The sequence below is a fragment of the Physeter macrocephalus genome, chromosome 12 (assembly GCF_002837175.3).
Source record: "Physeter macrocephalus isolate SW-GA chromosome 12, ASM283717v5, whole genome shotgun sequence".
In the NCBI taxonomy this organism is placed as follows: domain Eukaryota; kingdom Metazoa; phylum Chordata; class Mammalia; order Artiodactyla; family Physeteridae; genus Physeter; species Physeter macrocephalus.
The window spans coordinates 44,932,079-44,959,928 of record NC_041225.1 but is presented as its reverse complement, the minus strand read 5'-3'; the positions used below and the strand labels follow the sequence as shown (position 1 = coordinate 44,959,928).

At 40.7% G+C, this 27,850-nt stretch overlaps 1 protein-coding gene and 1 long non-coding RNA gene across 2 annotated transcripts in view; one reads left to right on the top strand and one right to left on the bottom strand.

Moving 5' to 3' along the window:
* Nucleotides 1-24,739, bottom strand: part of RAB10 (RAB10, member RAS oncogene family) — a 71,992-nt gene extending 47,253 nt beyond the window's left edge. The window contains exon 1 of the mRNA XM_007108428.3: nucleotides 24,235-24,739. Within this exon, the coding sequence (XP_007108490.1) occupies nucleotides 24,235-24,361 (127 nt within the window). The 5' untranslated portion in view covers nucleotides 24,362-24,739. The remainder of the gene's footprint in view (nucleotides 1-24,234) is intronic.
* A 205-nt stretch (nucleotides 24,740-24,944) lies between these two features.
* Nucleotides 24,945-27,632, top strand: LOC114487416 (uncharacterized). Its single transcript, XR_003682491.2, has 3 exons — nucleotides 24,945-25,410; nucleotides 27,068-27,137; nucleotides 27,273-27,632. It is a non-coding gene; the product is annotated as an uncharacterized lncRNA (long non-coding RNA).
* Nucleotides 27,633-27,850: the final 218 nt, after the last annotated feature.

The following is a 27,850-nucleotide window of genomic DNA, read 5'->3' as shown; positions in this document are numbered from 1 at the left end:
CGACCCCCAAAAAAAAAAAAAAAAAAAAAAAAAAAAAAATATATATATATATATATATATATACACATATATGCAACATTGAAGACAATTTTTTTTCTCTTGGTGATAATGAGGATACAAATTCCAGTGGAGTACAGATGTCATGGTAAGACAGTATTTCCACTAAGCTTAAAAAAAAAAACAAAAAACCTATACAACAAAAAACATACTTGGAATGATTATGGAACACATTATTCATAACTGCAGGGACTTCCCTGGTGGCACAGTGGTTAAGAATCCGCCTGCCAATGCAGGGAACACGGGTTTGAGCCCTGCTCCGGGAAGATCCCACATGCCGCGGAGCAACTAAGCCCGTGCGCCATGACTACTGAGCCTGCGCTCTAGAGCTGGCGAGCCACAACTACTGAGCCCACGTGCTACAACTACTGAAGCCCACACACCTAGAGCCTGTGCTCCACAACAACAGAAGCCACCACAATGAGAAGAACACGCACCGCAACAAAGAAGAGCCCCTGCTCAAAGCAACTAGAGAAAGCCGGTGCGCAGCAACAAAGACCCAACACAGCCAAAAATAAATAAATAAACAAATTTTTAAAAATTAAAATAAATAACTGCATACAAAAAGGCTACAATATTCTACCAACTGAAAGACAAGCTTTAGATGTTAAACCTTAGAAATACACACAGTGACTCAACTATAAAACCTGTGGTCAAGCTGTTAATAATACATATGAATGAACAGTTCAGGCAGCATGTGATTTGTTACATGTCCTCAATCATATTTTAGAAGTGTTTGAGCCTTTAAAGAACTACTTCATGAATCTAAGTATCCTACAATGGTATTGAACTTTTTTTAAATAAATGAGTCTTCTAAATTTTGGTGGCATTTTTAAAAATCAGCTGGAAGTATTTAGTCAAAGTATTTAATGAAGTGAAATGCCAAAAACATCTTCAGGCTTTGAAGCCTTTGGCAAATTGCAGTTCTTGAAAATAAGAGGTTGCAAACAAGGAAGTGCCAAATGAAATTTCCAGCTATGTATTTGCAACATATAAACCCTAAAATACAACTCAGAGAACTGCAGAAACTCTATTTAAAAAACACAACCATACTGGAAAAAACACATTCTTCACAGAAATACAAGGGACATGGCATTAGAGACACAGTTAATAGTTAATAAAGGTATATGACTATGACACAAAGACTATTCTGCCCTGATCATGTTTTTAACAATCAAATATTTGATACTAAAAAAAAAAGTTTTACTTTCATGAATACATTCATTTTTAAGAATTAAAAATTCTTATTTTTAAAAATAGTTTTGGAGGGCTTCCCTGGTGGCACACTGGTTGAGAGTCTGCCTGCTGATGCAGGGGACACGGGTTCATGCCCCGGTCTGGGAAGATCCCACATGCCGCGGAGCGGCTGGGCCCGTGAGCCATGGCCGCTGAGCCTGCTATCGGCAACGGGAGAGGCCACAACAGTGAGACACCCGTGTACCGCAAAAAAAACAACAACAACAACAACAACAACAACAACAAAAATAAATAAAAATAGTTTTGGAATAAATTAATAAAAACAGTGTCAAATATTTCAACAAATTATGTAACTATTTTCAGCAGCCCTTTCACAAGACTTCAGTCTGGATGATAAATTACATGGTCACTCCAGCCACTAGGCATACTCAATTTTGTTCACTCTCCACCAACCTAGCACAGTGCCCATAGTGAGTACTGAATACATGTTTGCCAACTTACTGAAGAGCTCATCCCTTTGATCTTTCCAGTAGAGTTTATATGGATTAGCAGAGACCTCACATAAATGAATTCACAAATAAGGGGAGGAAATCCCCATCCCCACCCTACCATTAACTACTTCAGTTAAAGATATCAGTTACTAGATATCTAAGTTAGGTCCCTTGATCTCACCAATCTTGTCCCCAACATGAATCACACCAAATCTTTACTATCTTAATTCTCATCTTCCCAGCTCGGACCCTCATCATCTCTCTCTCTTGGATTCTACCTAGCATTTTGCAAATCTGTCTCTCTGCCTCCATTAATTCCCATGTTAATATTTTGGTACATATCTCTTTGTCTTCTTTTTAACACACACATCAACGTATATATACAGTCATCCCTCGGTATCAGTAGACGCTCAAGTCCCTTATGGTTGGCCCTCTGTAACTCGGATACAGAGGGCCAACTACAGCACACTTTTTTTTTTTTTTTTTTTTTTTTTTTTTTTTTTTTTGCGGTACGCGGGCCTCCCACGGCTGCGGCGCGCAGGCTCCGGACGCGCAGGCTCAGCGGCCATGGCTCACGGGCCCAGCCGCTCCGCGGAACGCGGGATCCTCCCGGACCAGGGCACGAACCCGCGTCCCCCGCATCGGCAGGCGGACCCTCAACCACTGCGCCACCAGGGAAGCCCACAGCACACTTTTTAAAGAGAGAAAACTGTCATACTTTAAATCGGAAGTCATTCCCCTACTTGATGATATCTTAGAATATCCAAACTCCTTAACAAGACTTTTGAGGTCTTCTACAATCTAGCCTCAATTTATGTCCTGTCATGCTTCGAATTCTAGCCTCTTTGTACTACCTGCAGTCCCCAAACACACCATGTACCAGTAACTCCTCCATTCCTATACTCCTATATATTCTGGCTCCAGGATGTCTGGACTCAAACTCTCATATTCCACAATAGGAAATCAACAAATAATGTCTAAAATCAATAAATAAACAGCAGTATAATCATATGATTTAGAAATATGACTTAAAAAAAAAAGTCAGGAAAAATGCTTGCTTAATCATGGCCATGTTAACACAATTCTAGCTAATGAAATGTGAAAGTAAGCCGGCCAAAGGGCTTCTGGTCAGAGTTTTTATGCTCCTAAAAGAAGATAAAATGGGGGAATTCCCTGGGGGTCCAGTGGTTAGCACTCGGCAATTTCACTGCCGGGGCCCAGGTTCAATCCCTGCTCAGGGAACTAAGATCCCGCAAGCTGCGAGGTGTATCCCACAAGCTGCAAGGTGTGCCCCGCCCCGCCCAAAAAAAAGAGAAAAAGAAATGAGAGAAAGACAGTTTTTGCAACCAAAAATGTAATAACTGATTCATTCATGGATCAAACCAACAGGTAAAATGTTACTAGAGAATAAGATAGTTGCACCATCTCAAAGCATCACCCTACCCATCATTTACTAATTACAAAGGGGGAAAGTACCTTTAATGGAGAAATCCGGCAGGCTCTATCTTACCCAAGGGCTCAAACTCAGTATCTCCAATCATAGGACAAAATAACATGATGCACTGAGATGTGATGCACCGAGAAAGACACATCACCTAGGTAGTATTTTTGCCAAAATGTTTAATTTGAATCTATTCATGAGGAAACAAATCCAAAATGTGGGCCATTCTTAATAAAACATTTAGACTCATTCAAAACAGTCAATGTCACGATCTTATTTATTCTAGATTAACAAAAGTAAAGAGACAGGACAACTAAATTCAATGCATAATCTTGAATTGGACTCTGGACACCTACACCACCAACCACTCCCCAAAAAAGGCAAAAATGTTGAGGCAGTTTGAATAAGAACTATAAAGCATATATTACTGACTAATATTAAATTTCTTGGGTGTAACTATGAGGTTGTAGTTATATAAGAGAACATTCTTGTTCTGAGGAGATACGTACTGGAGTATTTAGGGGATGAAGTGTCATGATATCTAAAGCTTACTTACAAATTTTCAAATGGCTTAGCAAATAAAAGAAATACAAATGGTATGAGTGCACAAATGCAGCAAAATGTTAATAATATAGAAAATCTACATGAAGGACATATATGTGAATAGTTACACTACTCTTTCAAATTTTCAGTGCATTTGCAAGTTTTTAAAATAAAAAGCTGGAAGGGAAAAAAAGAGACACGAGGAAGAAATTGTCCCATTTCCTCTGGATGATGTTATGACTCAGTATGTCTGGAGCCTAAAATTGCTGCATGTATCTTTATACCAATGAAGAGAACTAGCCTGAGGACAAACTAACTGAGTGCCAGCATGTAAAGATAACTTGGGTTCTTGGTGAGGATGCTGAGCATTTAACAAACTAACCCTAAAAGTGACACATCTTCAAACATTTTGTTGTAAGCCAGCTGGGTTGGGGCGGGGGGTGGGGGTGGGGGCAGGAAAAAGCAAGGAACTGTCACCTCCTAACACATAAATGTACTGAAAAAAAGTATTGCCATCAAAATTACATTAAGGATGTGGAACAAAGAATTAGCAGCAAAGAAGAGGGACATCACAGTACTTATCCTTTCTATGCTATACAGTCTAACGCTATGTTTTTAAGCTAATAGGCACTACTTTAAATATAAAAATTTAAAAAAATATTATTCAAATAAAAACAGATGCACCTGTCATTGCAAATCACTTTCCTGACCCAGGAGTAAAGGCATTTACTACAGTGATTTACCACACGATAAAAAATTCTAAACTAAAGAAAATGTCATATATAGAAACCAACTCCATCCCTTTTCTGAAAGCTCCTAGAACCTTAAGCTGGTGGTAGTTAGATTTTGACATTCCATATCCCTTTAAGGGGTATGATGTTTGATGCTGGGAAGAGCAATGGCTGCTTAAAATTATCAACAAGAGATAAATGGGAAAAAAAATCTCAACTACGTATCAGCTCTTTCAACCTAAAAATATGAAAAGTCAAATTCTTTGTCTATAAAGAAACTACATCTAATCTGCTTATAACCATCCCCAAAATTATGTACCCAAAGAAATTACTCTTGTAAAAGATATTTTTCTTCTCATTTGTGTGTGTGTGTTTTGATAACTACTTTTATTTTTTATTTATTTATTTTTTGCCTGTGTTGGGTCTTCATTGCTGCGTGCGGGCTTTCTCTAGTTGCAGCAAGCAGGGGCTACTCTTCGTTGCGGTGGCTTCTCTTGTTGCAGAGCACAGGCTAGATCTAGGCGCATGGGCTTCAGTAGTTGTGGTGCACAGGCTCAGCAGTTGTGGCTTGCAGGCTCTGGAGCACAGGCTCAGCAGTTGTGGCACATGGGCTTAGCTGCTCCGTGGCATGTGGGATCTTCCCGGACCAGGGATCAAACTCATGTCCCCTGCACTGGCAGGTGGATTCTTAACCACTGCGCCACCAGGGAAGTCCAAAAAGATACTTTTCAATAAAGTTTTATGAGTCACAAAATGGTAGACCTTGTACCAATATTTCAGGTCTGGCCAGTACTGTTCTGTTCTAGGTTTTTTTTAATGATTTCACTTTTGTAAAAGTCTGTATTTCCAGCTTCTCTGGTATAATGTACTGGAAAGAATATGGGCTTCAGAGTCTGAGGGACTGGGATTAACAATTCTAGTTTCACCACTTACTAGCTGTGTGACCTTCTTGGCTCAATTACTTAATGTTCCTAATCCACAATTTTCTCATTAACAAAATGGGGATAATACAAATTTCCTCAGAGGATTAGTGTGAGAATGAACAGAAATAATGTACAGGCATACCTCATTTTATTGCATTTCTCTTTACTGTGCTTCAAAGATGTTGCGCATTTTTACAGATTGAAGGGTTTGTGGCAACCCTGTGTCGAGGAAGTCTGTTGGCATCATTTTTCCAACAGCACTGCTCACTTCCTCCTGTCTCTGTGTCACACTTTGATAATTCTCGAAATATTTCAAAGTACTGGGGGTTTGTTCCAGACCACCACAATAAGGCAAATGACACAATAAAGCAAGTCACATGAATCTTCTGGTTTCCCAGTGCATGTAAAAGTTATGTTTATACAACGCTGTAGTCTAATCAGTAATAGCATTCGGTCTAAAAAAATGTACATACCTTAAAGATATTTTATTGCTAAGAAATACTAACCATCATGTGAGCCTTCAGCAAGTCATAGTAACATCAAAGATCACTGATCACAGATCACTATAACAAACACAATAATAATGAAAAAGTTTTTGAAATATTATGAGAATTACCAGAATATGACAGAGACACGAAGTGAGCAAATGCTGTTGGAAAAGCAGACTTGCTCAGTGCAGGGTTGCCACAAACCTTCAGTCTGTAAAAAGTTAAGAATCTGTGAAGAACAATAAAGCAAAGCACAGTAAAATGAGGTATGCCTGTACTGAGTGTGCTTTGGACATGACCATGCTGGTATGGCCTGAACTATGTATGCTATACAATCCCAACCTAGTTGTGATGTGGTTTTTTTTTTATTGTGGTAAAAACAAGTACCAGGGCTTCCCTGGTGGTGCAGTGGTTAAGAATCCACCTGCCAATGCAGGGGACATGGGTTTGAGCCCTGCTCTGGGAAGATCCCACATGCCGCGGATCAACTAAGCCCATGCACCACAACTACTGAGCCTGTGCTCTAGAACCCATGAGCCACAACTACTGAGCCTGTATGCCACAACTACTGAAGCCGGCAGGCCTAGAGCCCATCCTCCACAACGAGAAGCCATCGCAATGAGAAGCCAGCACACTGCAACAAAGAGTAGCCTCCAGCGCACCACAATTAAAGAAAGCCGCAGCAACAAAAGACCCAACGCAGCCAAAATAAATAAATAATAAATAAATAAATAAAATTTTTTTAACGTACCATAAAATTTACCACCTTAACCATTTTTAAGTGTACTGTTCAGTAGTGTTAAGTATATTCACGCTGTAATGCAACAGATCTTCAGAACTTTTTCATCTTGCAGAACTACATGCATTAAATAACGCTCCTCTGCCCCTTTTCCCCCAGCCCCTGATAAGCACAAATGGACTTTGGGTTCCTTCCTCCTCATGGCTACTGTAACAAGTGCTGCTATGCACACGGGTGTGCAAAATCTCTTCAAGACTCTGCTTTTAATTCCTTAGGATCTATATCCAAAGGTGGGACTGCTGAACCATACAGCAGAGTTCTATTTTTTAAATTATCTGACTAGTTATGATCATCATAATCCTAAAGTACTCATGGTTTTTGCCCCAATAAACCTTTGGAATATTTACCATGTACTTCTCAAATTTTGCATTTTGGTTAAAAAAACTTATCATCATGCCTGTGAGACATGCACCTAACTAGCATATTCCCTAAGTTAGTGGCACCGATTCGCCCAGCCAGTGGTAGCATCAGGATTATGTGACATGGATCTAATCCTGCCACTCACTACCCCATCTACAGGATGAAGTACAAGCTTACTGCCAGATCATATAAGGTCCTTCACAGTTGGCACCACATAATTTCTAAACACTTTATGCTCCAGACCCAAAACGCTGATAAAAAGGGAACTGGTTAACTAAATCGTGATACATCTAATGGAACACTATGCAGCAGTTTTAAAAAAATGAAGAAACTAATCATGAGGAATGATCTCCAAGATACACTGTGGAGGGAGGAAAAAAAGTAAAATACAACTATTTCTGTGATGTATTTAATAAGTACAACCTTGGTTCTCAAACTTCAGCTTGTATGGAAATCATCTGGATGGCTCCGTCAAAACACAGATGGCTGAGTCCTACCCAAGGAATTTCTGATTCAACAGCTGACAGGCAGAACGTGAGAATTTGCATTTCCAGCAAGTTTCCTGGTGATGCTGGTGCTGCTGTGAAGAGGTCCACACTTTGGAACCAGTGTCTTCACAGTCACTGCGTATTTCAAAAAATGGATCATTCTTTGTTCACTGCAGCACTATTTACAATAGCCAGCACATGGAAGAAACCCAAATGTCCATCAACAGATGAACAGATAAAGATGTGGCACATATATGCAATGGAATGGAATATTACTCAGCCATAAAAAGGAACGAAATTGAGTTATTTGTAATGAGGTGGATGGATCTAGAGTCTGTCATACAGAGTGAAGTAAGTGAGAAAGAGAAAAACCAATACCAGATGCTAACGCACATATATGGAATCTAAAAAAACGGTACTGATGAACCTAGTGGCAGGACAGGAATAAAGATGCAGACATAGTGAATGGACTTGAGGACACGGTGGGGAAGGGGACAAGGTGAGAGAGTAACACTGACATATATACACTACCAAACGTAAAATGGATGGCTAGTGGGAAGCTGCTGCATAGCACAGGGAGATCAGCTCCGTGTTTTGTTGACGACCTAGAGGGGTGGGATAGGGAGGGTGGGAGGGAGACGCAAGAGGGAGGGGATATGGGGATATATGTATACGTATAGCTGATTCACTCTGTTGTACAGCAGAAACTAACACAACATTGTAAAGCAATTATACTCCAATAAAGGTATTTTTTAAAAAAGGATCATTCTTTATCATCTTTAAAGGAAATCAACCCACCAGATTGTTCAAATTCAATGGCTGAGGAAAGCCAAATATGGTCTTAAAAGAAAATAATCCACTGAAGCAGATGATGGCAGTTATGTGAGAAAATTTAACTGACAAATAGCAAGGAGGATGAGCCAAGCTGTAATAGTACTCCATGGTACATTTCAAAATCTACAAAACAACATATGTACAATTGCATTGCATATATCATACAATACCAAGCAGGCACACTGACACCATTGCTTTCAGGAAGATGTGTTTTACAGTAGAAGAGTCAAGAACAAACTAACAAAAATTTTTAAATATTTACTCTTGAAATTAAGTTACCTACAATGCTTTCCTTAAAATTAATGTTTTAAGACCTCCATTTCTTCCCTTCTAGCCACTCATTTCCATCAACCAACAAATTCACCTAACAACAGATGATAAAACAAACTGTATTTGAAAATACAGTTCCCTAAGAAACTCTCACTCAACTGAAGCAATTTTAAACTCAGTAGATTTGCTAAAATTCAACAGAAGACCAGGAAAAAAGGCAAATGTTTGAAGAAACAAATCCATTCTGCAGGGGCTAAAGTATTCCAGGGGGCTCAGGCATTCCAAGGGAGACAGAATGTCAAGGATGAGGATGTTACCTGAGACTGAGGCAAGTTTTAAAAGGCAAACTGTGCTTAACTAAATCACTGCTGGAGTTGGAAATCATCATTTAATAGAAAGACCACAACCTAGGGCAAAGAGTAAGAGCATTCATATATATATATATATATATATATATATCTTCATCACCAATGACTTAAACAGTGCCTGCTAAAAAGCGTAATGTAGAAAAAAAAGTAAAAATCAGCTCAAGAAAATATGTGTTGGGGGCTAAAGAAGAAAGCTTAAAAAAAGTCCTGTAGGGCTTCCCTGGTGGCGCAGTGGTTGAGAGTCCACCTGCCGATGCAGGGGACACGGGTTCGTGCCCCGGTCCGGGAGGATCCCACATGCCGCGGAGCGGCTGGGCCCGTGAGCCATGGCCGCTGAGCCTGCGCATCCGGAGCCTGTGCTCCGCAACGGGAGAGGCCACAGCAGTGAGAGGCCCGCGTACCGCAAAAAAAAAAAAAAAAAAAAAAAAAAAAAGTCCTGTAATCTGTGGCACCTACATATAGACATCTTATTAAAGAAAGTTTTTCAGAAGAGAAATTGAAGAAAAATTAGAGGGGGAAGGGGCTTCCCTGGTGGCACAGTGGTTAAGAATCCGCCTGCCAATGCAGGGGACATGGGTTCGAGCCCTGGTCCAGGAAGATCCCACATGCCGCGGAGCAACTAAAGCCCATGCGCCACAACTACCGAGCCTGCACTCTAGAGCCCGTGAGCCACAACTACTGAGCCCACTCTCCACAACTACTGAAGCCCGCGTGCCTAGAGCCCGTGCTCCACAATAAGAGAAACCACCGCAATGAGACGCCCAAGCACTGCAATGAAGAGTAGCCCCCTCGCTGCAACTAGAGAAAGCCCATGCGCAGCAATGCAGACCCAAGGCAGCCAAAAATAAATACATAAAAATAAATTTTAAAAAAAAGATGAACCAAAATTGATAGGACCACTTTGTAAAATTGTTCAGTACTATCTGCAAAAGCTAGTACCTACCAAAGCTAAATATATGCGTACACCATGACCCAGCAATCCCACCCCTAAATACACACCCAAGAGGATTGCGTGCGTATTTTTAAAAGAAGAAAAAGAAAAAGAAAAATTAGAGGGGTAAGTTGTGATATTATAGTGTAAAAATTAGTTATTTGAGTATATCAGGTTAACATTGAAATTATTTTTATTCCCTTAAGCACACATTGATCATCAGTCACAAATACCCCACAAAGGAAACTGTCCACCTGTTGCTTAATTTATAGTTACCTGTGTTATATAAGATATTACTATTAAATACTTTTATTAGAATATTTTATTGTACAGAGAAATACAAACTGCTAAACCCTGTCTGACTTATCCAAAAAGCCCACTATTCTTGAGGGAGGCATATTAGGTTAAGAGCATGGCTGACTTCCTGGAAGTCCATCTTAGAGCTTAGGTTTAAGCCAGTTTCATTAAGATGCTATTTATGGTCCTGACATTCACAAATCTGTGCAGACCCTTTTTGAATCCATTTAAAATAGAGAAATTACTTCTGTAAATGTTTCATTCAATATGAAAAAAAAATCCTTATATTTATCCCCCAAACTGGTTCACTCACATTTTAAAGGATAATCCTCCAACAATCCTAATACTTGAGAACTAGTGAGTAAATCTTAAATTTACCTCATCCAAGCTCATAATTTTGTTTGGATTATATTCACCCTCAGGCTTCACTTTTCCATCAATGCATCCCAATTTTTAAAATTCTTTCTGAATACAAGAAATAATTTCATTTTATTATAATAAAGCATTTTATCCAGCATCTTGTGGAAAAATTATTCCCCAAAAGTTAAACTCTGATTATACATACGTAAGGCACCAAAACTCATTTTTTATTATGTCTCCAAAATATATCAAACTTTCTACCTCAACAGAGACTACTGAAGATAAAAGAACTTCTAGGGAATTCCCCGGCGGTCCAGCGGTTAGGACTCGGTGCTTTCACTGCCACAGCGGGGATTCAACCCCTGGTCAGGGACCTAAGACCTTGCAAGCCATGTGGCACAGCCAAAAAAAAAAAAAAGGAACTTCTCATTGGCCATAATCATCAATTCACAAATCTGTAACTGTATCGTGCGGTAATACAATCTTTAATCTTTGTCTTAGTTTTCAGGTCTCCTACCTAAATGTCTATCTCGTCTCATTTCTGCTGGCTGGACATGTCACCTGCATATAAACAAAAGTCTGCTGCTTCTTCAGGGTCTAATAAAATGGAATTAAAAAACAAAGTCAGTAAGGCACTAAGAAAATACTAAGTATTATGTGTGGCTTTAATTTAGGTGATTTGTGAATATACTATTTGTTTTCATCTGGATTATGTTCAGAGGTTAATGGAAGACTAATCTCTAGATACATGTAAGTGTTACCACCTGACTGTTTAAAATTCTGTATCTTAAAAAAAAAAAAAAAAACTTTCTTTCATGAGGTATAGCAAACAAACTTTGTAAGGCAAGAAAACAGAACAGAATGTGAATATACTATTTGTTTTCATCTGGATTATGTTCAGAGGTTAATGGAAGACTAATCTCTAGATACATGTAAGTGTTACCACCTGACTGTTTAAAATTCTGTATCTTAAAAAAAAAAAAAAAAACTTTCTTTCATGAGGTATAGCAAACATAACTTTGTAAGACAAGAAAACAGAACAGAAAAATAAGGTGTCTTAAAGGGCAAAAAGCTTGTATTTCCCACAAATATGAAATGTCTTAGAAGAGCAGCAAAGATATTGAGAATCAGATTCTAACTTAGGTGCTGAGAAAGTAGTGGTATTTTGGTGCACTTTTCAAAATTCTCCACTAGAACTTAAACTCCACAAGGACAGGCACCAAGCTGTACTACTCACCACTGCATCTCTGGTGTTCACAGAGAGTGCCTGACACATTGTAAAACCTCAACGGCAAGTGCAAAGGCTTATAGCTTAATGTCCTACTTTATTTTTGAAAAATGACTATGGCATACAAATCTTTAATCTATTTTGAATCAGACACCACTTCGTACAAAAAATAAACTATCTAAAGAGACATAAAAGCAAATGTAGCAAAATATTGGCAATTGGTGAATCTAGAGGAAGGATATAAGAGGATTCATTATAATAAGTATCTTTTCTGTAGGTCTGAAACTTTCCAAAAGAAGACAAAAGTTTTCAGAATTCTTACTCACTTAAGCAAAGAGCTAACACTTGAACAGTTATTTTGATATTATATTTACCTTCCATAGCACTCTTGTCCATTTATTATGCTGAGTATATATTCCCACACACAAAAATATGCAAAAAGACACTACTGGATTTTTAAAAATTCACACGTATCCATTAATGTCTAATTTAAGGAAGGCAAAGCCATTTTAGTAAGACTCAGAATATACAAAGAGGTAGAATAACTCTACTCACACTTTGTAAGGAAAAATGTTTACTAGTAGGTTTCAAACCAGCTAAAAATCAAGCGGGCAATACCTTATCATTCAATGCCAAGTGCTATAATATATAGGACCCACTGCAATCCTCTGACAGATCATGACTTTGCTGAATAATTTGTTGGTCAGTATTCTATAAAATAGTATACATCGAGAGCAAAAGGCTGAAATTTAAGACTACAGTCATACTTTGTTCAAAAAGCAAAAAATACTCTCCCTTCCCCCCAAGTAAATCAGCCAAGAATTATACATCGAAATTAAAGCTCTTTCCTTTAAATGGTGCTGTTGTGAATATTCTTATTCCCTACTACATTCATTTGACTATCCTAAATAACAAAGATATCAGTATTTTGAGGATGGACTAGATATTTACAAGAACAGTAGCAAAGTATCATCCATCCCTAATCCTACTGGATGTTATTTATGAGTTAAAAAGTGGAGTCAAAAATCATTTGGAGTCAAAAATTACTTCAAATTCCAGTTAAACTAGAAGAGAAAAATCTTTCTGATCCCTTCTCTCCAAAATCACACTGAAACCTTAAGGAAAACAAGAAATATAGAGTTTACCTTCATTGCAATGGATAGACATTGTAACTAACCACAATAGCTGAAGAAGTTTATGACCTCAGAACCCACTGAAGAAGATAGATACCAATGAGGAGCAAGCCAATCACGTCTAAATAGGAGGTTTAGCAATAGGAGGTATTAGGTACCAGGCAGAAAGTAAAGGCCTGATTGAAGGTTTATATAAGGACACCCCAAGACCTAGCCTCCGTTTCACATAACCAGATATTACCACTTCTCAAGACCTAGCAGGAGTCTAAAGATTTATTCTCTAGAAAATCTGAAACGGACACACTCTGAATTCAGGAACAAGAGGTTCAGTGGAGTGTGGAGATGAAACTAAAACCAGGGGGATTAAAAAGCCCCACCCATGTTTACAAAGCTCACAAACATCTTTTCAAAGACCCATTCTTTTTTGGGGGGGGCACTTTAAAAAAAAATCTTATTGAAGTGCAGCTGATTCAACGACCCATTCTTAATTATGAACATATGTCCTGAAATCACCAATCATTTGAGAAAGGCATCTAAAATAAAATACAGAATAAAAAAACATGGGTATGGAAAATTTGAAGGAAAAAGAGAGTCAAGAAGAAAATGTCAAAAAAGCCATCTTCCAAGAAAGATACTGTATTTATAAAACAAGAACAGAATGCTTAAAAAACAAATTTTAAGGAATAAACCAGAAAAAGCACTAGAAACTTAAACATACTACAGCTGAAAATCTTCAGTAGAAAAATTAAAAGATAAAGTCAAAGAAATCTCACAGAAAGAACGAACTAGCAAAGCTAGAAAACAGAAAATTATACAATCAATCCAGGAAGTCCAACATCCAACTAAAAACAGAAAATAAAGGGAAGAAAATCACAGGAGGGAAAAATGTAAGAAAACGTGAAGAAGTTAAGGACCTGGAAAGACCCACCAAGTATAGAGAATGATAGATTTATTTAAAAAAAAGACCCACCCACTGAGGTACATGATCTGTTACCAGGAATTCAAAAAAATTAAAAATCTAAAAACTTCCAGAGACAAACTAGGCCATAAATGATGGATAAAGAATCAGAATGGTATTGTACCTGCCAACAACATCAGAAGCTAAAAGACAAAATACTTTCAAAATCCTAAGGGAAAATTATTTTCAAACCAGAACCCTAGGCCCTGTCAAACTTTCAATTGAGTGAAAGGAAAGAATTTAGACATTGTCAAATATGAAAAGTCTCAAAAAAATTTCCTTTGCCATGTACCCTTTTTGCAAGAAGCTACTAGAGAATGATGATCCATGTTGCAATAAACTAACAACAGCATCTCACATGAGAGAGGCTAAGGGAACTGAAGCAAGAAGGAGAAAGACCTAGAAGAGAGGTATCCAGGAAGAAATATATATATCTCTAATGGCTTGACTGTGTAGAAATTCATTCTGAGAGGTTATTGGAGGATGTAGGAAGACTTGATAATGGGTAAAGGAAATTAATCAAATAAAGAGAACTTTCAACTTCAGAGAAAAGGAAATAGAGTCATAACAGACTATTTGGCTTGATAGGGAATATTCACATGGGCATATTAATGTAACCACTGGATATCAATTTAACAAAAAAAACTGGGATAAAAGTGGGATGAGATTATAACAGGTTAAAATTTTCATCTAATATTAAATTAATACTCAAGAGATGGCTGTATACCTTATCTTTTGAAAATATAGGCATATATAACAGAAGAGGTAGAAGATGCTTCTAAAGAAAAGGACTGATGGAGAGGAAATGAGACAGGAGACTGCTTTTTTTGTTACTATAAATCTTTTAGCAGTTTACGTAACCTCAAATATGTGTACACATCACTGATAAAAACTAACTTTAAAAAGCTTTCAAGGGACTTCCCTGGTGGTGCAGTGGTTCAGAATTCGCCTGCCAGTGCAGGAGACACAGGTTCAAGCCTTGGTCCGGGAAGATCCCACATGCTGCGGAGCAACTAAGTCCATGCGCCACAACTACTGAAGCCCACGTGCCACAACTACTGAAGCCCACGTGCCTAGAGCCCATGCTCCGCAAGAAGAGAAGCCACCGCAATGAGAAGCCCCCGCACTGCAACAAAGTGTAGCCTCCGCTCACTGCAACTCACGAGCAGCAACGAAGACCCCACGCAGCCAAATAAATAATATAAAATGTATAAAGAGCTCATAAAATTCAATAGTAAAAAAAAAAAAAGAAAAAAGAATGCAATTAGAAAACGGGCAACTGATGTAAACAGATATTTCACCAGAGAATACAGATGGCAAATAAGAACATAAAAAGATTTTTCAACACCTCTGGCTATCAAGGAAATGCAATTTAAAACAACAATGAGATTATTACTACACACTTATCAGAATAGCTAAAACACAAAATAGTAAAACCACCAAATGCTGGTGAAGATGCAGAGAAACGAGATCACTCACACGCTACTGAAGGAATATAAAATAGTACAGCCACTCGAGAAACAGTTCGGTAGTTTCTTATAAAACTAAACATGCAATTACCATATGACCCAGTAATTGCACTATTAGGCATTTATCCCAGAGAAACAAAAATTTATGATCATACAAAACCTTCTACACAAAAATTCATAGCTTTATTTATAACAGCCAAAAACTGGAATCAGCCCAGGTGTTCCCCAATGGGTGAGTCATTAACCAAACTGTGGGGAATGCATACCATGAAATACTACTCAATAATAAAAAAGGAACTGATGCATACAACTTGGATGAACCTCCAGGGAATTAGGCCGACTGAATAAAAGCAAATCCCCAAAGGTTACATCGTATATGGTTCCATTTATATTACATTTATGAATGACAAAATTTTATAAATGGAGGACAAATTTTTGGAGGGGGGGGATGGAGGTAGGAAAGGGGTATAGTTGAAAAAGAACACAAGGGATCCTTGTCCCTTGGAACTGTTCAGTATCTTGACTGTGGTGGTGGCTACATGAACCTACAGAAGTGACAAAACTGTAGTGAATTTCATACACACACACACACACACACACACAAATGAGTACAAGTAAAACTAGAGAAATTTGAGTAAGACCGGTGTGCTGTAACAGATGACAATATCCTGGTTGTGATATTATACTACAGTTTCACAAAATGTTACCTTTAGGAGAAACTGGGCAAAATGTACAAGGGATCCTTCTGTACTGTTTTTTACAACTGCATGTGAATCTACAACTGCCTTAATAAAAATGTCAATTAAAAAAAGCCTGCATTGGGCTTCCCTGGTGGCACAGTGGTTAAGAATCTGCCTGCCAATGCAGGGGACATGGGTTCGAGCCCTGGTCTGGGAAGATCCCACATGCCGCGAAGCAACTAAGCCCGTGAGGCACAACTACTGAGCCTGCGCGTCTAGATCCTGTGCTCCGCAACAAGAGAAAAAAAAAAAAAAAAAAAAGCCTGCATAAGCATTGCTACTGATATGAAAGAAACAAATCAATACTGTCCTCTGTTCTGATTTTGCTACATTGTACTTTTTGGGTCTCCAGAATAATGTTTTTTTCCATTTTCTAATGTTTTACAACCTTGGATGCTCTGTTTCTGGGTCATGATGGAAACTTAGTGTTCCATCACCAGTTGCTGTTTTCCCCAAAAATATGATTTTTCATCTCTGGAAAGAAGGATAAACATCAAGCAATCACTTTTGCTTGTAACTCAAAATATATGGTACTACTATCTTCAAATATAATGTTTTTTCTCATTTGAGATTTACCTTCAGGTGAGTTTTCTTCACCAAAATTTTACTCTAGTCATCTTTTCAAATTCCTTTCTTATAACCCAAATTTAAAGGATTTAATTCATTAACCCCCAATATTCACCTCTTTGAAGGAAGCAAATCCATGACCTTTACAAGACTTTTATCAGTCTTTGGGTTCAGACAATGGTCTCAACACTCTCTATAGCTCTTTTACACTCTACCTTTATGACTGAACCATCTCCATAAGCAGTCTTCCCATGCAGATCTCTTAGCTATTCACAAATTTATATTTTGTGCTAAATAACGGTCTCTTATTTGTAAATCAACTCAACAAGCCCTTATTTCTCTGTTAATCAAACTGCTATCACAGCACTGGCTGGGCAACTCTGTACTGTTAAAAGTTGAAACAGATTAACAGTATTTCTCCTATCATTCTTTCCCTTTACAAACCAAACAGGAATATCAGTATTTCCTTTGCCACATCTTGTATACCATTATACACCATAATTCTTGAAAATAAAATAATTATTTCTAACATTATCAGCTCAGCTCTGCTGTGTTACGCTCTGTTTGCAAAAGAAAAGTAACCTGAACAAACCCCTTGGTATTTGGTGCTGAGACGTGTTACTTTCCCACTTCTGTCAAAAGAAAGACAAAACAACAATAAACCACTGTAACTCCACTTTTCAAATTAAAATTGATGAGTAGGAGAATGATCCTATCATTAATTTTTTCAAACAAAACAATGAAATTCTCAGGATGAGAAACACAGCCATGAACAGGATTGGATGTGGATTTTAGTCAAAACTCTCACTAATTAGCCATATAATCTTCTGCAAGTTACTTCCCCTCATCAGTCTCAGTTTCCTGACTCAGTTTCCCTGGTGGTGCAGTGGATAAGAATCCGCCTGCCGGGGCTTCCCTGGTGGCGCAGTGATTGAGAGTCCAACCTGCCGATGCAGAGGACGCGGGTTCATGCCCCGGTCCGGGAAGATCCCACATGCTGCGGAGCAGCTAGGCCTGTGAGCTGAGCCATGGCCGCTGAGCCTGCGCGTCCACAGGCTCCGCAATGGGAGAGGCCACAGCAGTTAGAGGCCCGCGTACCGAAAGAGGCCACAGCAGTTAGAGGCCCGCGTACCGAAAAAAAAAAAAAAAAAAAAAAAAAAAGAATCTGCCTGCCAATGCAGGGGACACGGGTTTGATCCTTGGTCCAGGAAGATCCTACATGCCGCAGCGCAACAAAGCCTGTGCGCCACAACTACTGAGCCTGAGCTCTACAGCCCACGAGCCACAACTACTGAGGCCTGCCCGCCTAGAGCCTGCGCTCTGCTACAAGAGAAGCCACTGCAATGAGAAGCCCGCGCACCGCAACGAAGAGCAGCCCCCCCCCGGGCCCCCGCTCACTGCAACTAGAGAAAGCCTGTGCGCAGCAACTAAGACCCAACGCAGCTAAAAAAAAAAAGAAAAAAAATTCATATTAGGGTACTTTCCTATATTAATATTCCAAGGATACCTATGTAGATACACACAACAAAAATACAAACCTGCCTTCAGTATCTGAAAGTACAGACCGGTAATAATAAAGCATGGGAAAGTACCTTAAAGGATCCTCTGGACTCAATGACCACTGGTTAACAGCAGCTATCACATGAAACAGTGAGGGGCTGTCTGTGATTAAATGCTCTTTTATAGAGCTGTGTCAAGTGGCAAAGAGTTTTTTTTTGGGCTTTTTGGTAGTAAAATATACATAACATAAAATTGACCATTTAAACCATTTTTTTAATTGCAGTAAAAAAACCACATAACATAAAAATATACCAACTTAACCAGTTTTAAGTGTATAGTGCAGTAGTGTCAAGTGTATTTGCATAGATACACAACAGATCTCCAAAACTTTTTCATCTCATGAAACTAAAACTATACTATATCCATTAAACAACTCCCCATTTCCCCCTCCCCCCAGTGTCTGGGAGGCTATCATTCTACTTTCTACTATTCTACTTTCTGTTTCTATGAATTTGATGACTTTAAATACCTCATACAAATGGAATCATGCAGTATTTGTCTTTCTGTGCATGTTAACCATTTCTAAGTATACAAATCAGTGGCATTAAATATATTCACACTGCTGTGCAACCATCACCACTATCCATCTCCAAAACTTTTTCATCTTCCCAAGCTGAAACTCTGTACCCTTTAGGCAAAAATTCCCCACGAACTGAAATTCCGCACACATTAGCCAATAACTTCCCATTACCCAGTCCCCAGACCCTGGTAACCACTATTCTACTTTCTCTATGAATTGACCTATTCTAGGTACCTCACATAAATGATTTTATGCAGTATTTGTCCATTTGTGTATGGCTTGTTTCACTTAGCATAGTGTTTTCAGTGTTTATCCATGTTGTAAAATCTATCAGAATTTCACTCCTTTTTAAGGTTGAATAATATTCCATTGTATGTATATGCTACATCTTGCGTAACCATTCATTGGTCTATGGACATTTGGGTTGTTTCCACCTTTCGGCTACTGTGAATAATGCTGCTAGACAATAACAAGTGTTGATGAGGATGTGGAGAAATAAAACCCTGGTGCAGTGCTATGGGAACATAAAACTGTGCAGCCACTGTGGAAAACAATATGGTGGTTTCCCAAAAAATTAAAAATAGAATTATGGTATGATCTAGCAATGCCACTTCCAGGTATATACCCAAAAGAACTGAAAGCAAGGACTCGAACAGATAAGTCTATGACAAAGTTCTTTTTTTTTCCCCCAAAGTTAATTTTTGATGTCAGTCATCCTAATGGATGTGAAGTAACATCACACAGTGGTTTTGATTTGCATTTCCCTAATGATTAGTGATGCTGAACATCTTTTCATGTGTTTACTGGCCCTTTGTGTATCTTCTTTGGGAAAATCTCGGGATAGTTCTTAATCAATTCTAAAAATACACGTTCAAATGAAAGAAATTCCTTAGGCGGGCTTCCCTGGTGGCACAGTGGTTGGGAATGCAGGGGACACAGGTTCGAGCCCTGGTCCGGGAAGATCCCACGTGCCGCAGAGCAAGTAAGCCCGTGCGCCACAACTACTGAGCCCGCGTGCCACAACTACTGAGCCCGCGTGCCACAACTACTGAGCCCGCGTGCCACAACTACTGAGCTCGCGTGCCTAGAGCCGGAGCTCTGCAACAAGATAAGCCACCTCAATGAGAAGCCCGCACACCACAATGAAGACCCAACACAGTCAAAAATAAATAAATAAATAACTTTTTTTTTTTTAAAAAGCAATTCCTTAGGCACGCTGGCATTCCTGCAGCATGAGCCACTGCATGGGTGTCACAGCAAAGTCCTGTCACGTTTAATATGAAAAGGATTTTGCTCAATTCTCTAAAAAGCAGCCTCTCCATATAAAATGGGCTCATTTCAATTAAATAAACCAATTCTTAAATGCATGTTAGTGGAACCATCCTACTCTTCCAACGCTTAGTAAAAACACTCAGACAACAAAAAGTGTGTGTTCATTATACCTCTCCCAGAGGCAAGAGCCTTTACCAATTTAATTTTTTACATGGAACCCAGAGACTCCATTTCCCAGTGCAAGACAGTCCTTACAGAAAAAGTAATATGAAGTCGAGGGGTGGAGGGAGGATTAACAACACCAAAAGATAGCACTTTCAGTAAAACAGCCCACTAAAAATTTCTGCTTTGGGACGAGTCCAAGTAACTACCATACCACAAAAGGGTAATGCTTTCCTGAGCTCATACTGACAACAGGGTTACGGCCAAATAAACCAATGAAATCTGCTCATCCAAAACCAGTAACTCTCTTTAGCAAATACTTCAACAAACTGAATTTCCAAGCCCAGTTTTACCCTAAAATAACTCTATTAGCCAAACAGCTGATTTTCTTAATTAAAATCTGACCTCAATCTACTTCACATATTTAATGCTCAGAAAGTAGGTAGACAAGAAATGTTAAAATAAGACTAGCCAATTCTAGAGGATGCTGATTATACTTACTACCTGTCTGTCTGCCTGCCTTCTTTCACTATTTACCATGCACCCATTAAGTGCAGGGACTCTTCTAGGTGCTTAGCATCTATCAGCTAAAAAAAAAAGACAAAGCCCTCTGGCCTTGTGCAGCTTATATTCTAGTGCCCTTGGATTCACTTTGCGATTGGTGAGTGTGGAACATACCAGTAATTTGCTTTTACAACTCTGTCTGCAATAAATCTGACCATAAACATCATACACAATTTCTGACATAGATGCGTGGGAAGTGAAAATATACAGAAAAATTTAAATACGGTAGTCTGTGTAAGCACTATAAGTAAGCATCATAAGCCTATAAAAATTATTTCTTCCAATAATCAATAACCAATAAGTAACTGAAATGACTGTGCCTAAAATAATGAGGGCCAGCATTATACTGGCAGTTTGGCCCTACTGAACACCTGCAAGGTAACTACTTCTGTCCAAACCTCAAGAGGTTTTAACAATCAAGTGACAACTCAAATTTCAGTATCATTCATAATTAGAGAGTGCTCTAGATTTTTTAAAAAGCAAAGCAAAACAAAAAAAATCCTAGTCAACTGATGAAATTTAAAATGTCCTAAAAGTAGTACACATTCCAAGTATCTCTAATTATCTGCACATTAGCCAACTGGCTAGTTTATACTGTTTAAACATGCATTGTCCAATATGGTAGCACTAGCCACACTCAGCACCTGAAATGTGCCTAATCTAAATTGAGATGAGCTGTAAATATAACATACACTCTGGAGAAAACGAATGTAAAATATCTCAACTATTTTTTAATCTTGATTACATAATAAAATTATAAGATTGGATAATATGAGTTAAAATATAGTATTAAATACTTCTTTTACTTTTTAAATGTGGCTACTAAAAAATATTATCTATGTGACTCACATTATATTTCTTTTGGATGCACTGTTGTAAGATGCCAGCAGACTTCTAAACCTGCACACAGAGCTAATACATGCAATGTGTTGGAGCTGTACTCAGAATTTTACACCCAAGTATTTATCCATTTCTCAGCTTACACTGTTCAATATATCTTACATATCAAAATATCACACATATCAAACACTTTTATATCAAAATATGAAAGTTTCAGAATCTAAAGTGAAATTGTTTAGCAGAGCACTAACAAATATTTGTGTGAACACCGCATGCAGGGCATTCAATCCATAAAGTAACTTGTTCTGCTTCACTTCCGCAGCAGAAGGGTCACAAGTTCCATATATCGCTAATATGCATACACTGTGCTCCTACAGTGTGCCTGGCACCATGCCAGGTGCTTTGCTCTCAATGACCCATAAAATCCTCACAACTACCTTATGTGACAGGTACTACTATTAACACTATTTAAAGAAGAAACAAGCAGACAGAGATTAATTAACTTGCCAAAGTTCCATAACTAGTAACCTGTGGAACTAGGATTCCAACCCAGCAGGTTTGATCCCAAATTACTACACATTTTCCCTAGTAAAAAGACTACACAAGGGAATTCCCTGGCGATTCAGTGGTTAGGACTTCCAGCTTTCACTGCAGAGGGCGCAGGTTCAATCCCTGGTCAGGGAACTAAGGTCTCCACAAGTCTTGCGGGGCAGCCAAAAAAAAAAAAAAAAAAAAAAGTAAAAAAGAAAGTCTACACAAGAAGATTATGTCATTATCTTACAGGATTGGGCTTTAGTTGAGGGTATGCACTCATTAAAAAAGACAAGAGTAGATGGAGTTAATGTTTTGCTTCCTACCCTCCACCCCCTACCCTTCTCAACGACAGGTTAAAGTTGACCACATGAATTAAATCCCTGATCTTACTACAGGTTTATTCTATGCCCCCTTTTCCAGAAAGGCCCTATCCCACCCCTGTGGTCCAATTCCTATTTGTCCTTCAGACTTCATTTTAGACATCAACTCCATGCAAGCGCCTAATTTAGGCTAGTCACCCCTCCTTCCTATGCTTATCCCCATTGTAGCACTTTCCACACTCTATTGTGATTGTCCTCACTAGACTGCTCCTTAAGAGGTCTATTGTGTTCACTTATCTATCCCCAGTGCCTAAAACAGTGCCTAGCATTAGGTGATCAATAAATATTTACTGAACTATCTAACTACCTGACCCACCCAGATAGAGCTAAAAGTGGAATATTAAAAGTAAACATAGTGGTAGGAAGTGCTAACCCACAGACAGAGAACAAGTTCTAAGTTTCGTGAAATTTATGACAGGTCTAGAGAGCAGTATGACACTCAGGAAATAATGATTACAATGACCCCCTCCCCCAAAAAAAGGGAGTAAAATCAAAACCTAGTTAAAATGATCACTTGCCCAATTTAAATTCAGTAAAATTTGTTTTATGAGAATGAATTAAGTAGCTGACAAATATTTATCACAAGAAATCCAAATCAACGATTCCAAATGCTATAAACTGTTTGAAATCAGCTTAATTGTGACAATTCCCAGAGTTCAAAGAAGACTACAGTTGCTTTTTTAAAAAATCATCTTACTATAAAACTAGTTACACTTAAAAATGGGTTTCATTGCACTGCCCCAACGCTGTGTTCTGGGCCCCAAGTGACAGAGACAACTATGTGTCCTTTAAGATATTTATTGTGTGGGGGGGAAAAAACGGATTTCGCATACAACCCATTTAACACAATTCGTGTTAATGCACTAAATTGTCTCAGCAGAGTCAAATGGGACTTCCCTAGAGCGTTCCCTTTTCTTTTCCTAAATGGGAAACCGATTTAAAAGGTCAATCTTTAGCTCTTACTTTCACACTAAATAATTCTGAAACATGAGGTGAAGAGTACATTAGAAGTCCCAAGGCTATGACTGGCAAGACACTTCCCTGTAAATTCTAGCGTAAAACAGAAGGGAGAACTTCATTCGAGGGTTCGAGGACAGAAGCTCAAAGTCTCCATTAGATTACTGCTTCTGTTGATGTCTCGAACAGCTCTGTGAGCAAACGTGCCAGAGAGTCCCACCCCAAGCACGAAGAGCCTCCGATTGTTTGACACATCAATGGATTAGTCAACGCCGAGCAACTCACTTTTCCCTTCTAATTTGCCTTAATTATTCCTCACACAAATCATCAAGTTTACTTTAAGACCATATGGAATCTTCTCTTTGCCCTGAAGTATGAATCCAGGCCTTTACCAAATGACTCCTAGTGCTTCAGTCCCAACCACCAAAATAAATCCCTTACAAATATCGTACAGCTAGTAACGCCACACAAACATGGAAAAAGCCAATCCAGACGCTTAAAGAAATAGGATTCTGGAACGCTGTTAATGCTGCATATTTTGTAACAGCAGGCACTGAGCAGAGTGAGAGACTTGAAAGCAAAAGACCGGATGCAAAGCTTGGGAAGACCCCGCCCCAGAAAGCTCGATGCCGATTCAAACAGTAACTTGGGTCTGTCGCTTGGAATCAGAATCACTGAAACAAAGGCGTATATTACTGGAAGCAAGATGTCTGGAATAAAAGAAACGGTTTGCAGATGCAGAGACCGCACACCACCCTCCCACAGGTCTTACCTATGGTGGAAATAAAGGTGGTATTGAAGGCATCATCCGAAAAACGAAAAAGGACGCAGGTCTTCCCCACTCCCGAGTCCCCGATCAGGAGCAGCTTGAAAAGCAGGTCGTACGTCTTCTTCGCCATTGGGAGGAGCGGCACAGGCTCTCGCCGCCGGCGGCCCCAAGGGATCGGTCCCTCTCACTACGGCCAACTCCTCCTCTCTCGAGCGTTCTCAGGCCGGAGGACCGGGGAAGCGTGGGAAAAAGGAGGGCTCGAGAGGGCGCGGGCGACCTAGGAACGGCCTCGTCGAGGAAGCCCCGACGGTGGCTGCGTCCGGTGCCTCCGAGGGCGGCGACCGCGGCTCCGCAGCCTCTCCCAGCCGCTCCGCCCGGTTCCGGGGAGTCGGTCGGGACAAAATGGCCTCCCCTCCCCCCTCAGGGCTGCTCGGCCGGGACGCTCCCACGGGCGAGCAAGCAAGCTCGGCCGTCGAGGGAGAGCGGCGGGCGTGAAGACAGTATCCCTCGCGAGCAGCCGCTCCGCGCTAGGACGCGGCGATGGCAGCGAAGGAGGACCCGGAGCCGACGAGCTCAGCTACATAGCCACAGGAAGCCGAGCCGCCCCGGCCAGAGCCACCTTTTCCCCGTGCCCTCTCACGCCGGCGTGCGCGCTGCCTGAGACGCACGCAAGGACGTACGCCCGCCCTCCCCTCGCGCCCTCGCCCTGCGGGCCGCCTCTGCGCACGCGCGCCAGAGGGTGTGGGGGCCCGCGAGGGCGCAGAGTGGAGCTCTAGGTCTCCGAGCCTCGGTCTAAGCCCCGACGGAGACTAGAGAAGGGAGGGGCGAGAGAGGGCGAGGCCGCGGGCGCGCTCCCTGCGGCCGTCTGATAGGGCGCGCGGCGTTACGAGCACGCCCCGCGGGGGGGCGCTGCCTAGTGACTGCGCAGGCGCGGCATGCTGGAGTAGCCCTTTGACACCCACCGTTTTCCTCCTCTGGTCGCTCACCCGGCTCAGCTGAGGATGCTTCGGGCCGCGTTTGGCGCGTGTGTTTCGCTGAGAGTCTTGGCGCAGCCAAAAGCTTGGGTCGCCGTGTGTTCCTGTGTAGCTGTAGCTCGTAAATGCGAGAAAAAGTAGCGCCCTGTGTCATTTAATAGCCCTTTTGCTAAAATGAGGCGCATCCTGAGTGCCCTCTCTCGAGGTTAGTCGGGGCGGGGGAAACATTAAGCTCCGTCCCGGTTTACTTAAGGAACCAGAGTTGGCGTTCAAGAGAGCAGGAGTTTGAAATGGGAAAAACTGGCCACGCTGCTCAAGTTGGGATGATGTAATCTGCCCTCCAGGGCGAGGAGTAGAGGGCCGAGGAACACTTGGGTGCAGGGCCAACCTCCCCGCCAAGTGGAAGCGCCGGTGCTGTGCTCTACGTGGAGAACCGGCTCCAGAACTTGGACAATTTTTTTTTTAATTAATTAATTTATTTATTTTTATTTTTGGCTGCCTTGGGTCTTCGTTGCTGCACGTGGGCTTTCTCTAGTTGGGGCGAGCTGGGGCTACTCTTCGTTGCGGTGCGCAGGCTTCTCTTTGCGGTGGCTTCTCTTTGCAGAGCACAGGCTTTAGGCGCATGGGCTTCAGTAGTTGTAGCACTCGGGCTCAGTAGTTGTAGCACGCGGGCTCAGTAGTTGTGGTGCACTGGCTCTAGAGCGCAAGCTCTGTAGTTGTGGCACACAGGCTTAGTTGCCCCACGGCATGTGGGATCTTCCCAGACCAGGGCTCGAACCCGTGTCCCCTGCATCGGCAGGCGGACTCTCAACCACTGTGCCACCAGGGAAGCCCGAAAGTTATGATTTTTAAACATAGAAAGCCTAATTTAGTTCCACTACATAAATGTTGGGGACAGTGGGCAACTAAAAATGAAAAATAATTTTTTTAAAATTTCTTTGTTTATCCCAGTTGTTTCCAACAGTTTTATCAGTTAGAGCCTTTTCTCCATGCACTCAATATTCTGGAACTTTAGTAATTAATTATACTATTAATGAAGTTTATTTAGTATTGGATCAGGATCCTAGAAGTTTAGAGCTGTAATATCTTTAAGTCATAATTCAACTCCTGCATGTAATTTACAGATGAGTCTAAGGCTCAGGGAGGTTAGGGACTTTCCAGAGGTCACACTGGCAGTGGCGGAGCCGGCCACTATATGCGCAAGGGAAAAGGGAAGAACACCTCTACAGGACCTCATACTGCAAGAAGGCGAGAATTGGAAGGCTCAGCCAGTACTTAATGTTTGACTTCCGTAAAATTAATTAAAGGCTTTGCTGCAGTGAGGCCTAAGCCTCAAGCCCTGTCTACCACTGAAGGCTACTAGAGTGATCAGGCATGATCTCTGACTCTAGACAATAAGAATAAAATGGGGGCTTCCCTGGTGGCGCAGTGGTTGAGAGTCCGCCTGCCGATGCAGGGGACACGGTTCGTGCCCCGGTCCGGGAAGGTCCCACATGCCTAGGAGCGGCTAAGCCCGTGAGCCATGGCCTCTGAGCCTGCGCGTCCGGAGCCTGTGCCCCGCAACGGGAGAGGCCACAACGGTGAGTGAGAGGCCCGCTAACCGGAAAAAAAAAAAAAAAAAAAAAGAATAAAATGGGAGTCTATGTAGACCTAAAGGTAAACCTAGAGTTGCAAAGTAATATTTGATAATAATTGAAACAGTGAAAGAAAATGCCAATTTAGTAGTAGCTTGGGGCTTATACCTGTTTTTAAAAATTGCTCTGTACAGAATCTAGTCCAAATATTTGCAAAGCCAAGAAAGAAAATAGGTATATTTATATGTTCATACCACTAATCAAGGTATTGTCTCTATATTTTTCTAGAAAGTGCACAGCTGGCCAGCTTATGGTTCCAGTCTTCAGCTTCAACTTTCAGGACCTGCCTCTACAACATGTAAGAAATCCCTGCGTGAAAAGATACTGACTCAGGATTGTCTTTATCCTTCTTCCCACATGTATTTCCCAGTCTCTCTCCCTGATTTCTTCCTCTTTAATCTCTCTGCCCCTTGCTCTCTCTGTTCTTGTTAAGAATGAAGTCTTCCCGGGGACTTCCCTGGTGGCACAGATGTTAAGAATCTGCCTGCCAATGCAGGGGACACGGGTTTGATCCCTGGTCTGGGAAGATCCCACATGCCGCGGAACAACTAAGCCCGTGTGCCACAACTACTGAGCCTGTGCTCTAGAGCCCGTGATCCACAACTACTGAGCCCGCGTGCCATGACTACTGAAGCCCACGCACCTACAGCCTGTGCTCTGCAACAAGAGAAGCCACTGCAATGAGAAGCCCGCTCACCGCAACGAAGAGTAGTCCCCACCTCTCTGCAACGAGAGAAAGCCCGCGTGCAGCAACAAAGACCCAACGCAGCCAAAAATAAATAAATTAATTAATTAATTAAAAAAAAAAAAAAAGAATGAAGTCTTCCCTTGAATGGCAGCCCCGCTGCTAAGTCATCACCTTGCTGTAAAACCTACCCCTCCAGTTTCTGGGACTTTGCCTATTTACTACTGCCTAGTTCCTGTGTTCACACTCTCATTCTTCCCCAGGGCCTTCTTAGAGGAAGGTCTTTGTTTGACCTTCCTGATGCTAAGTACTGATTGCCCAGAGGC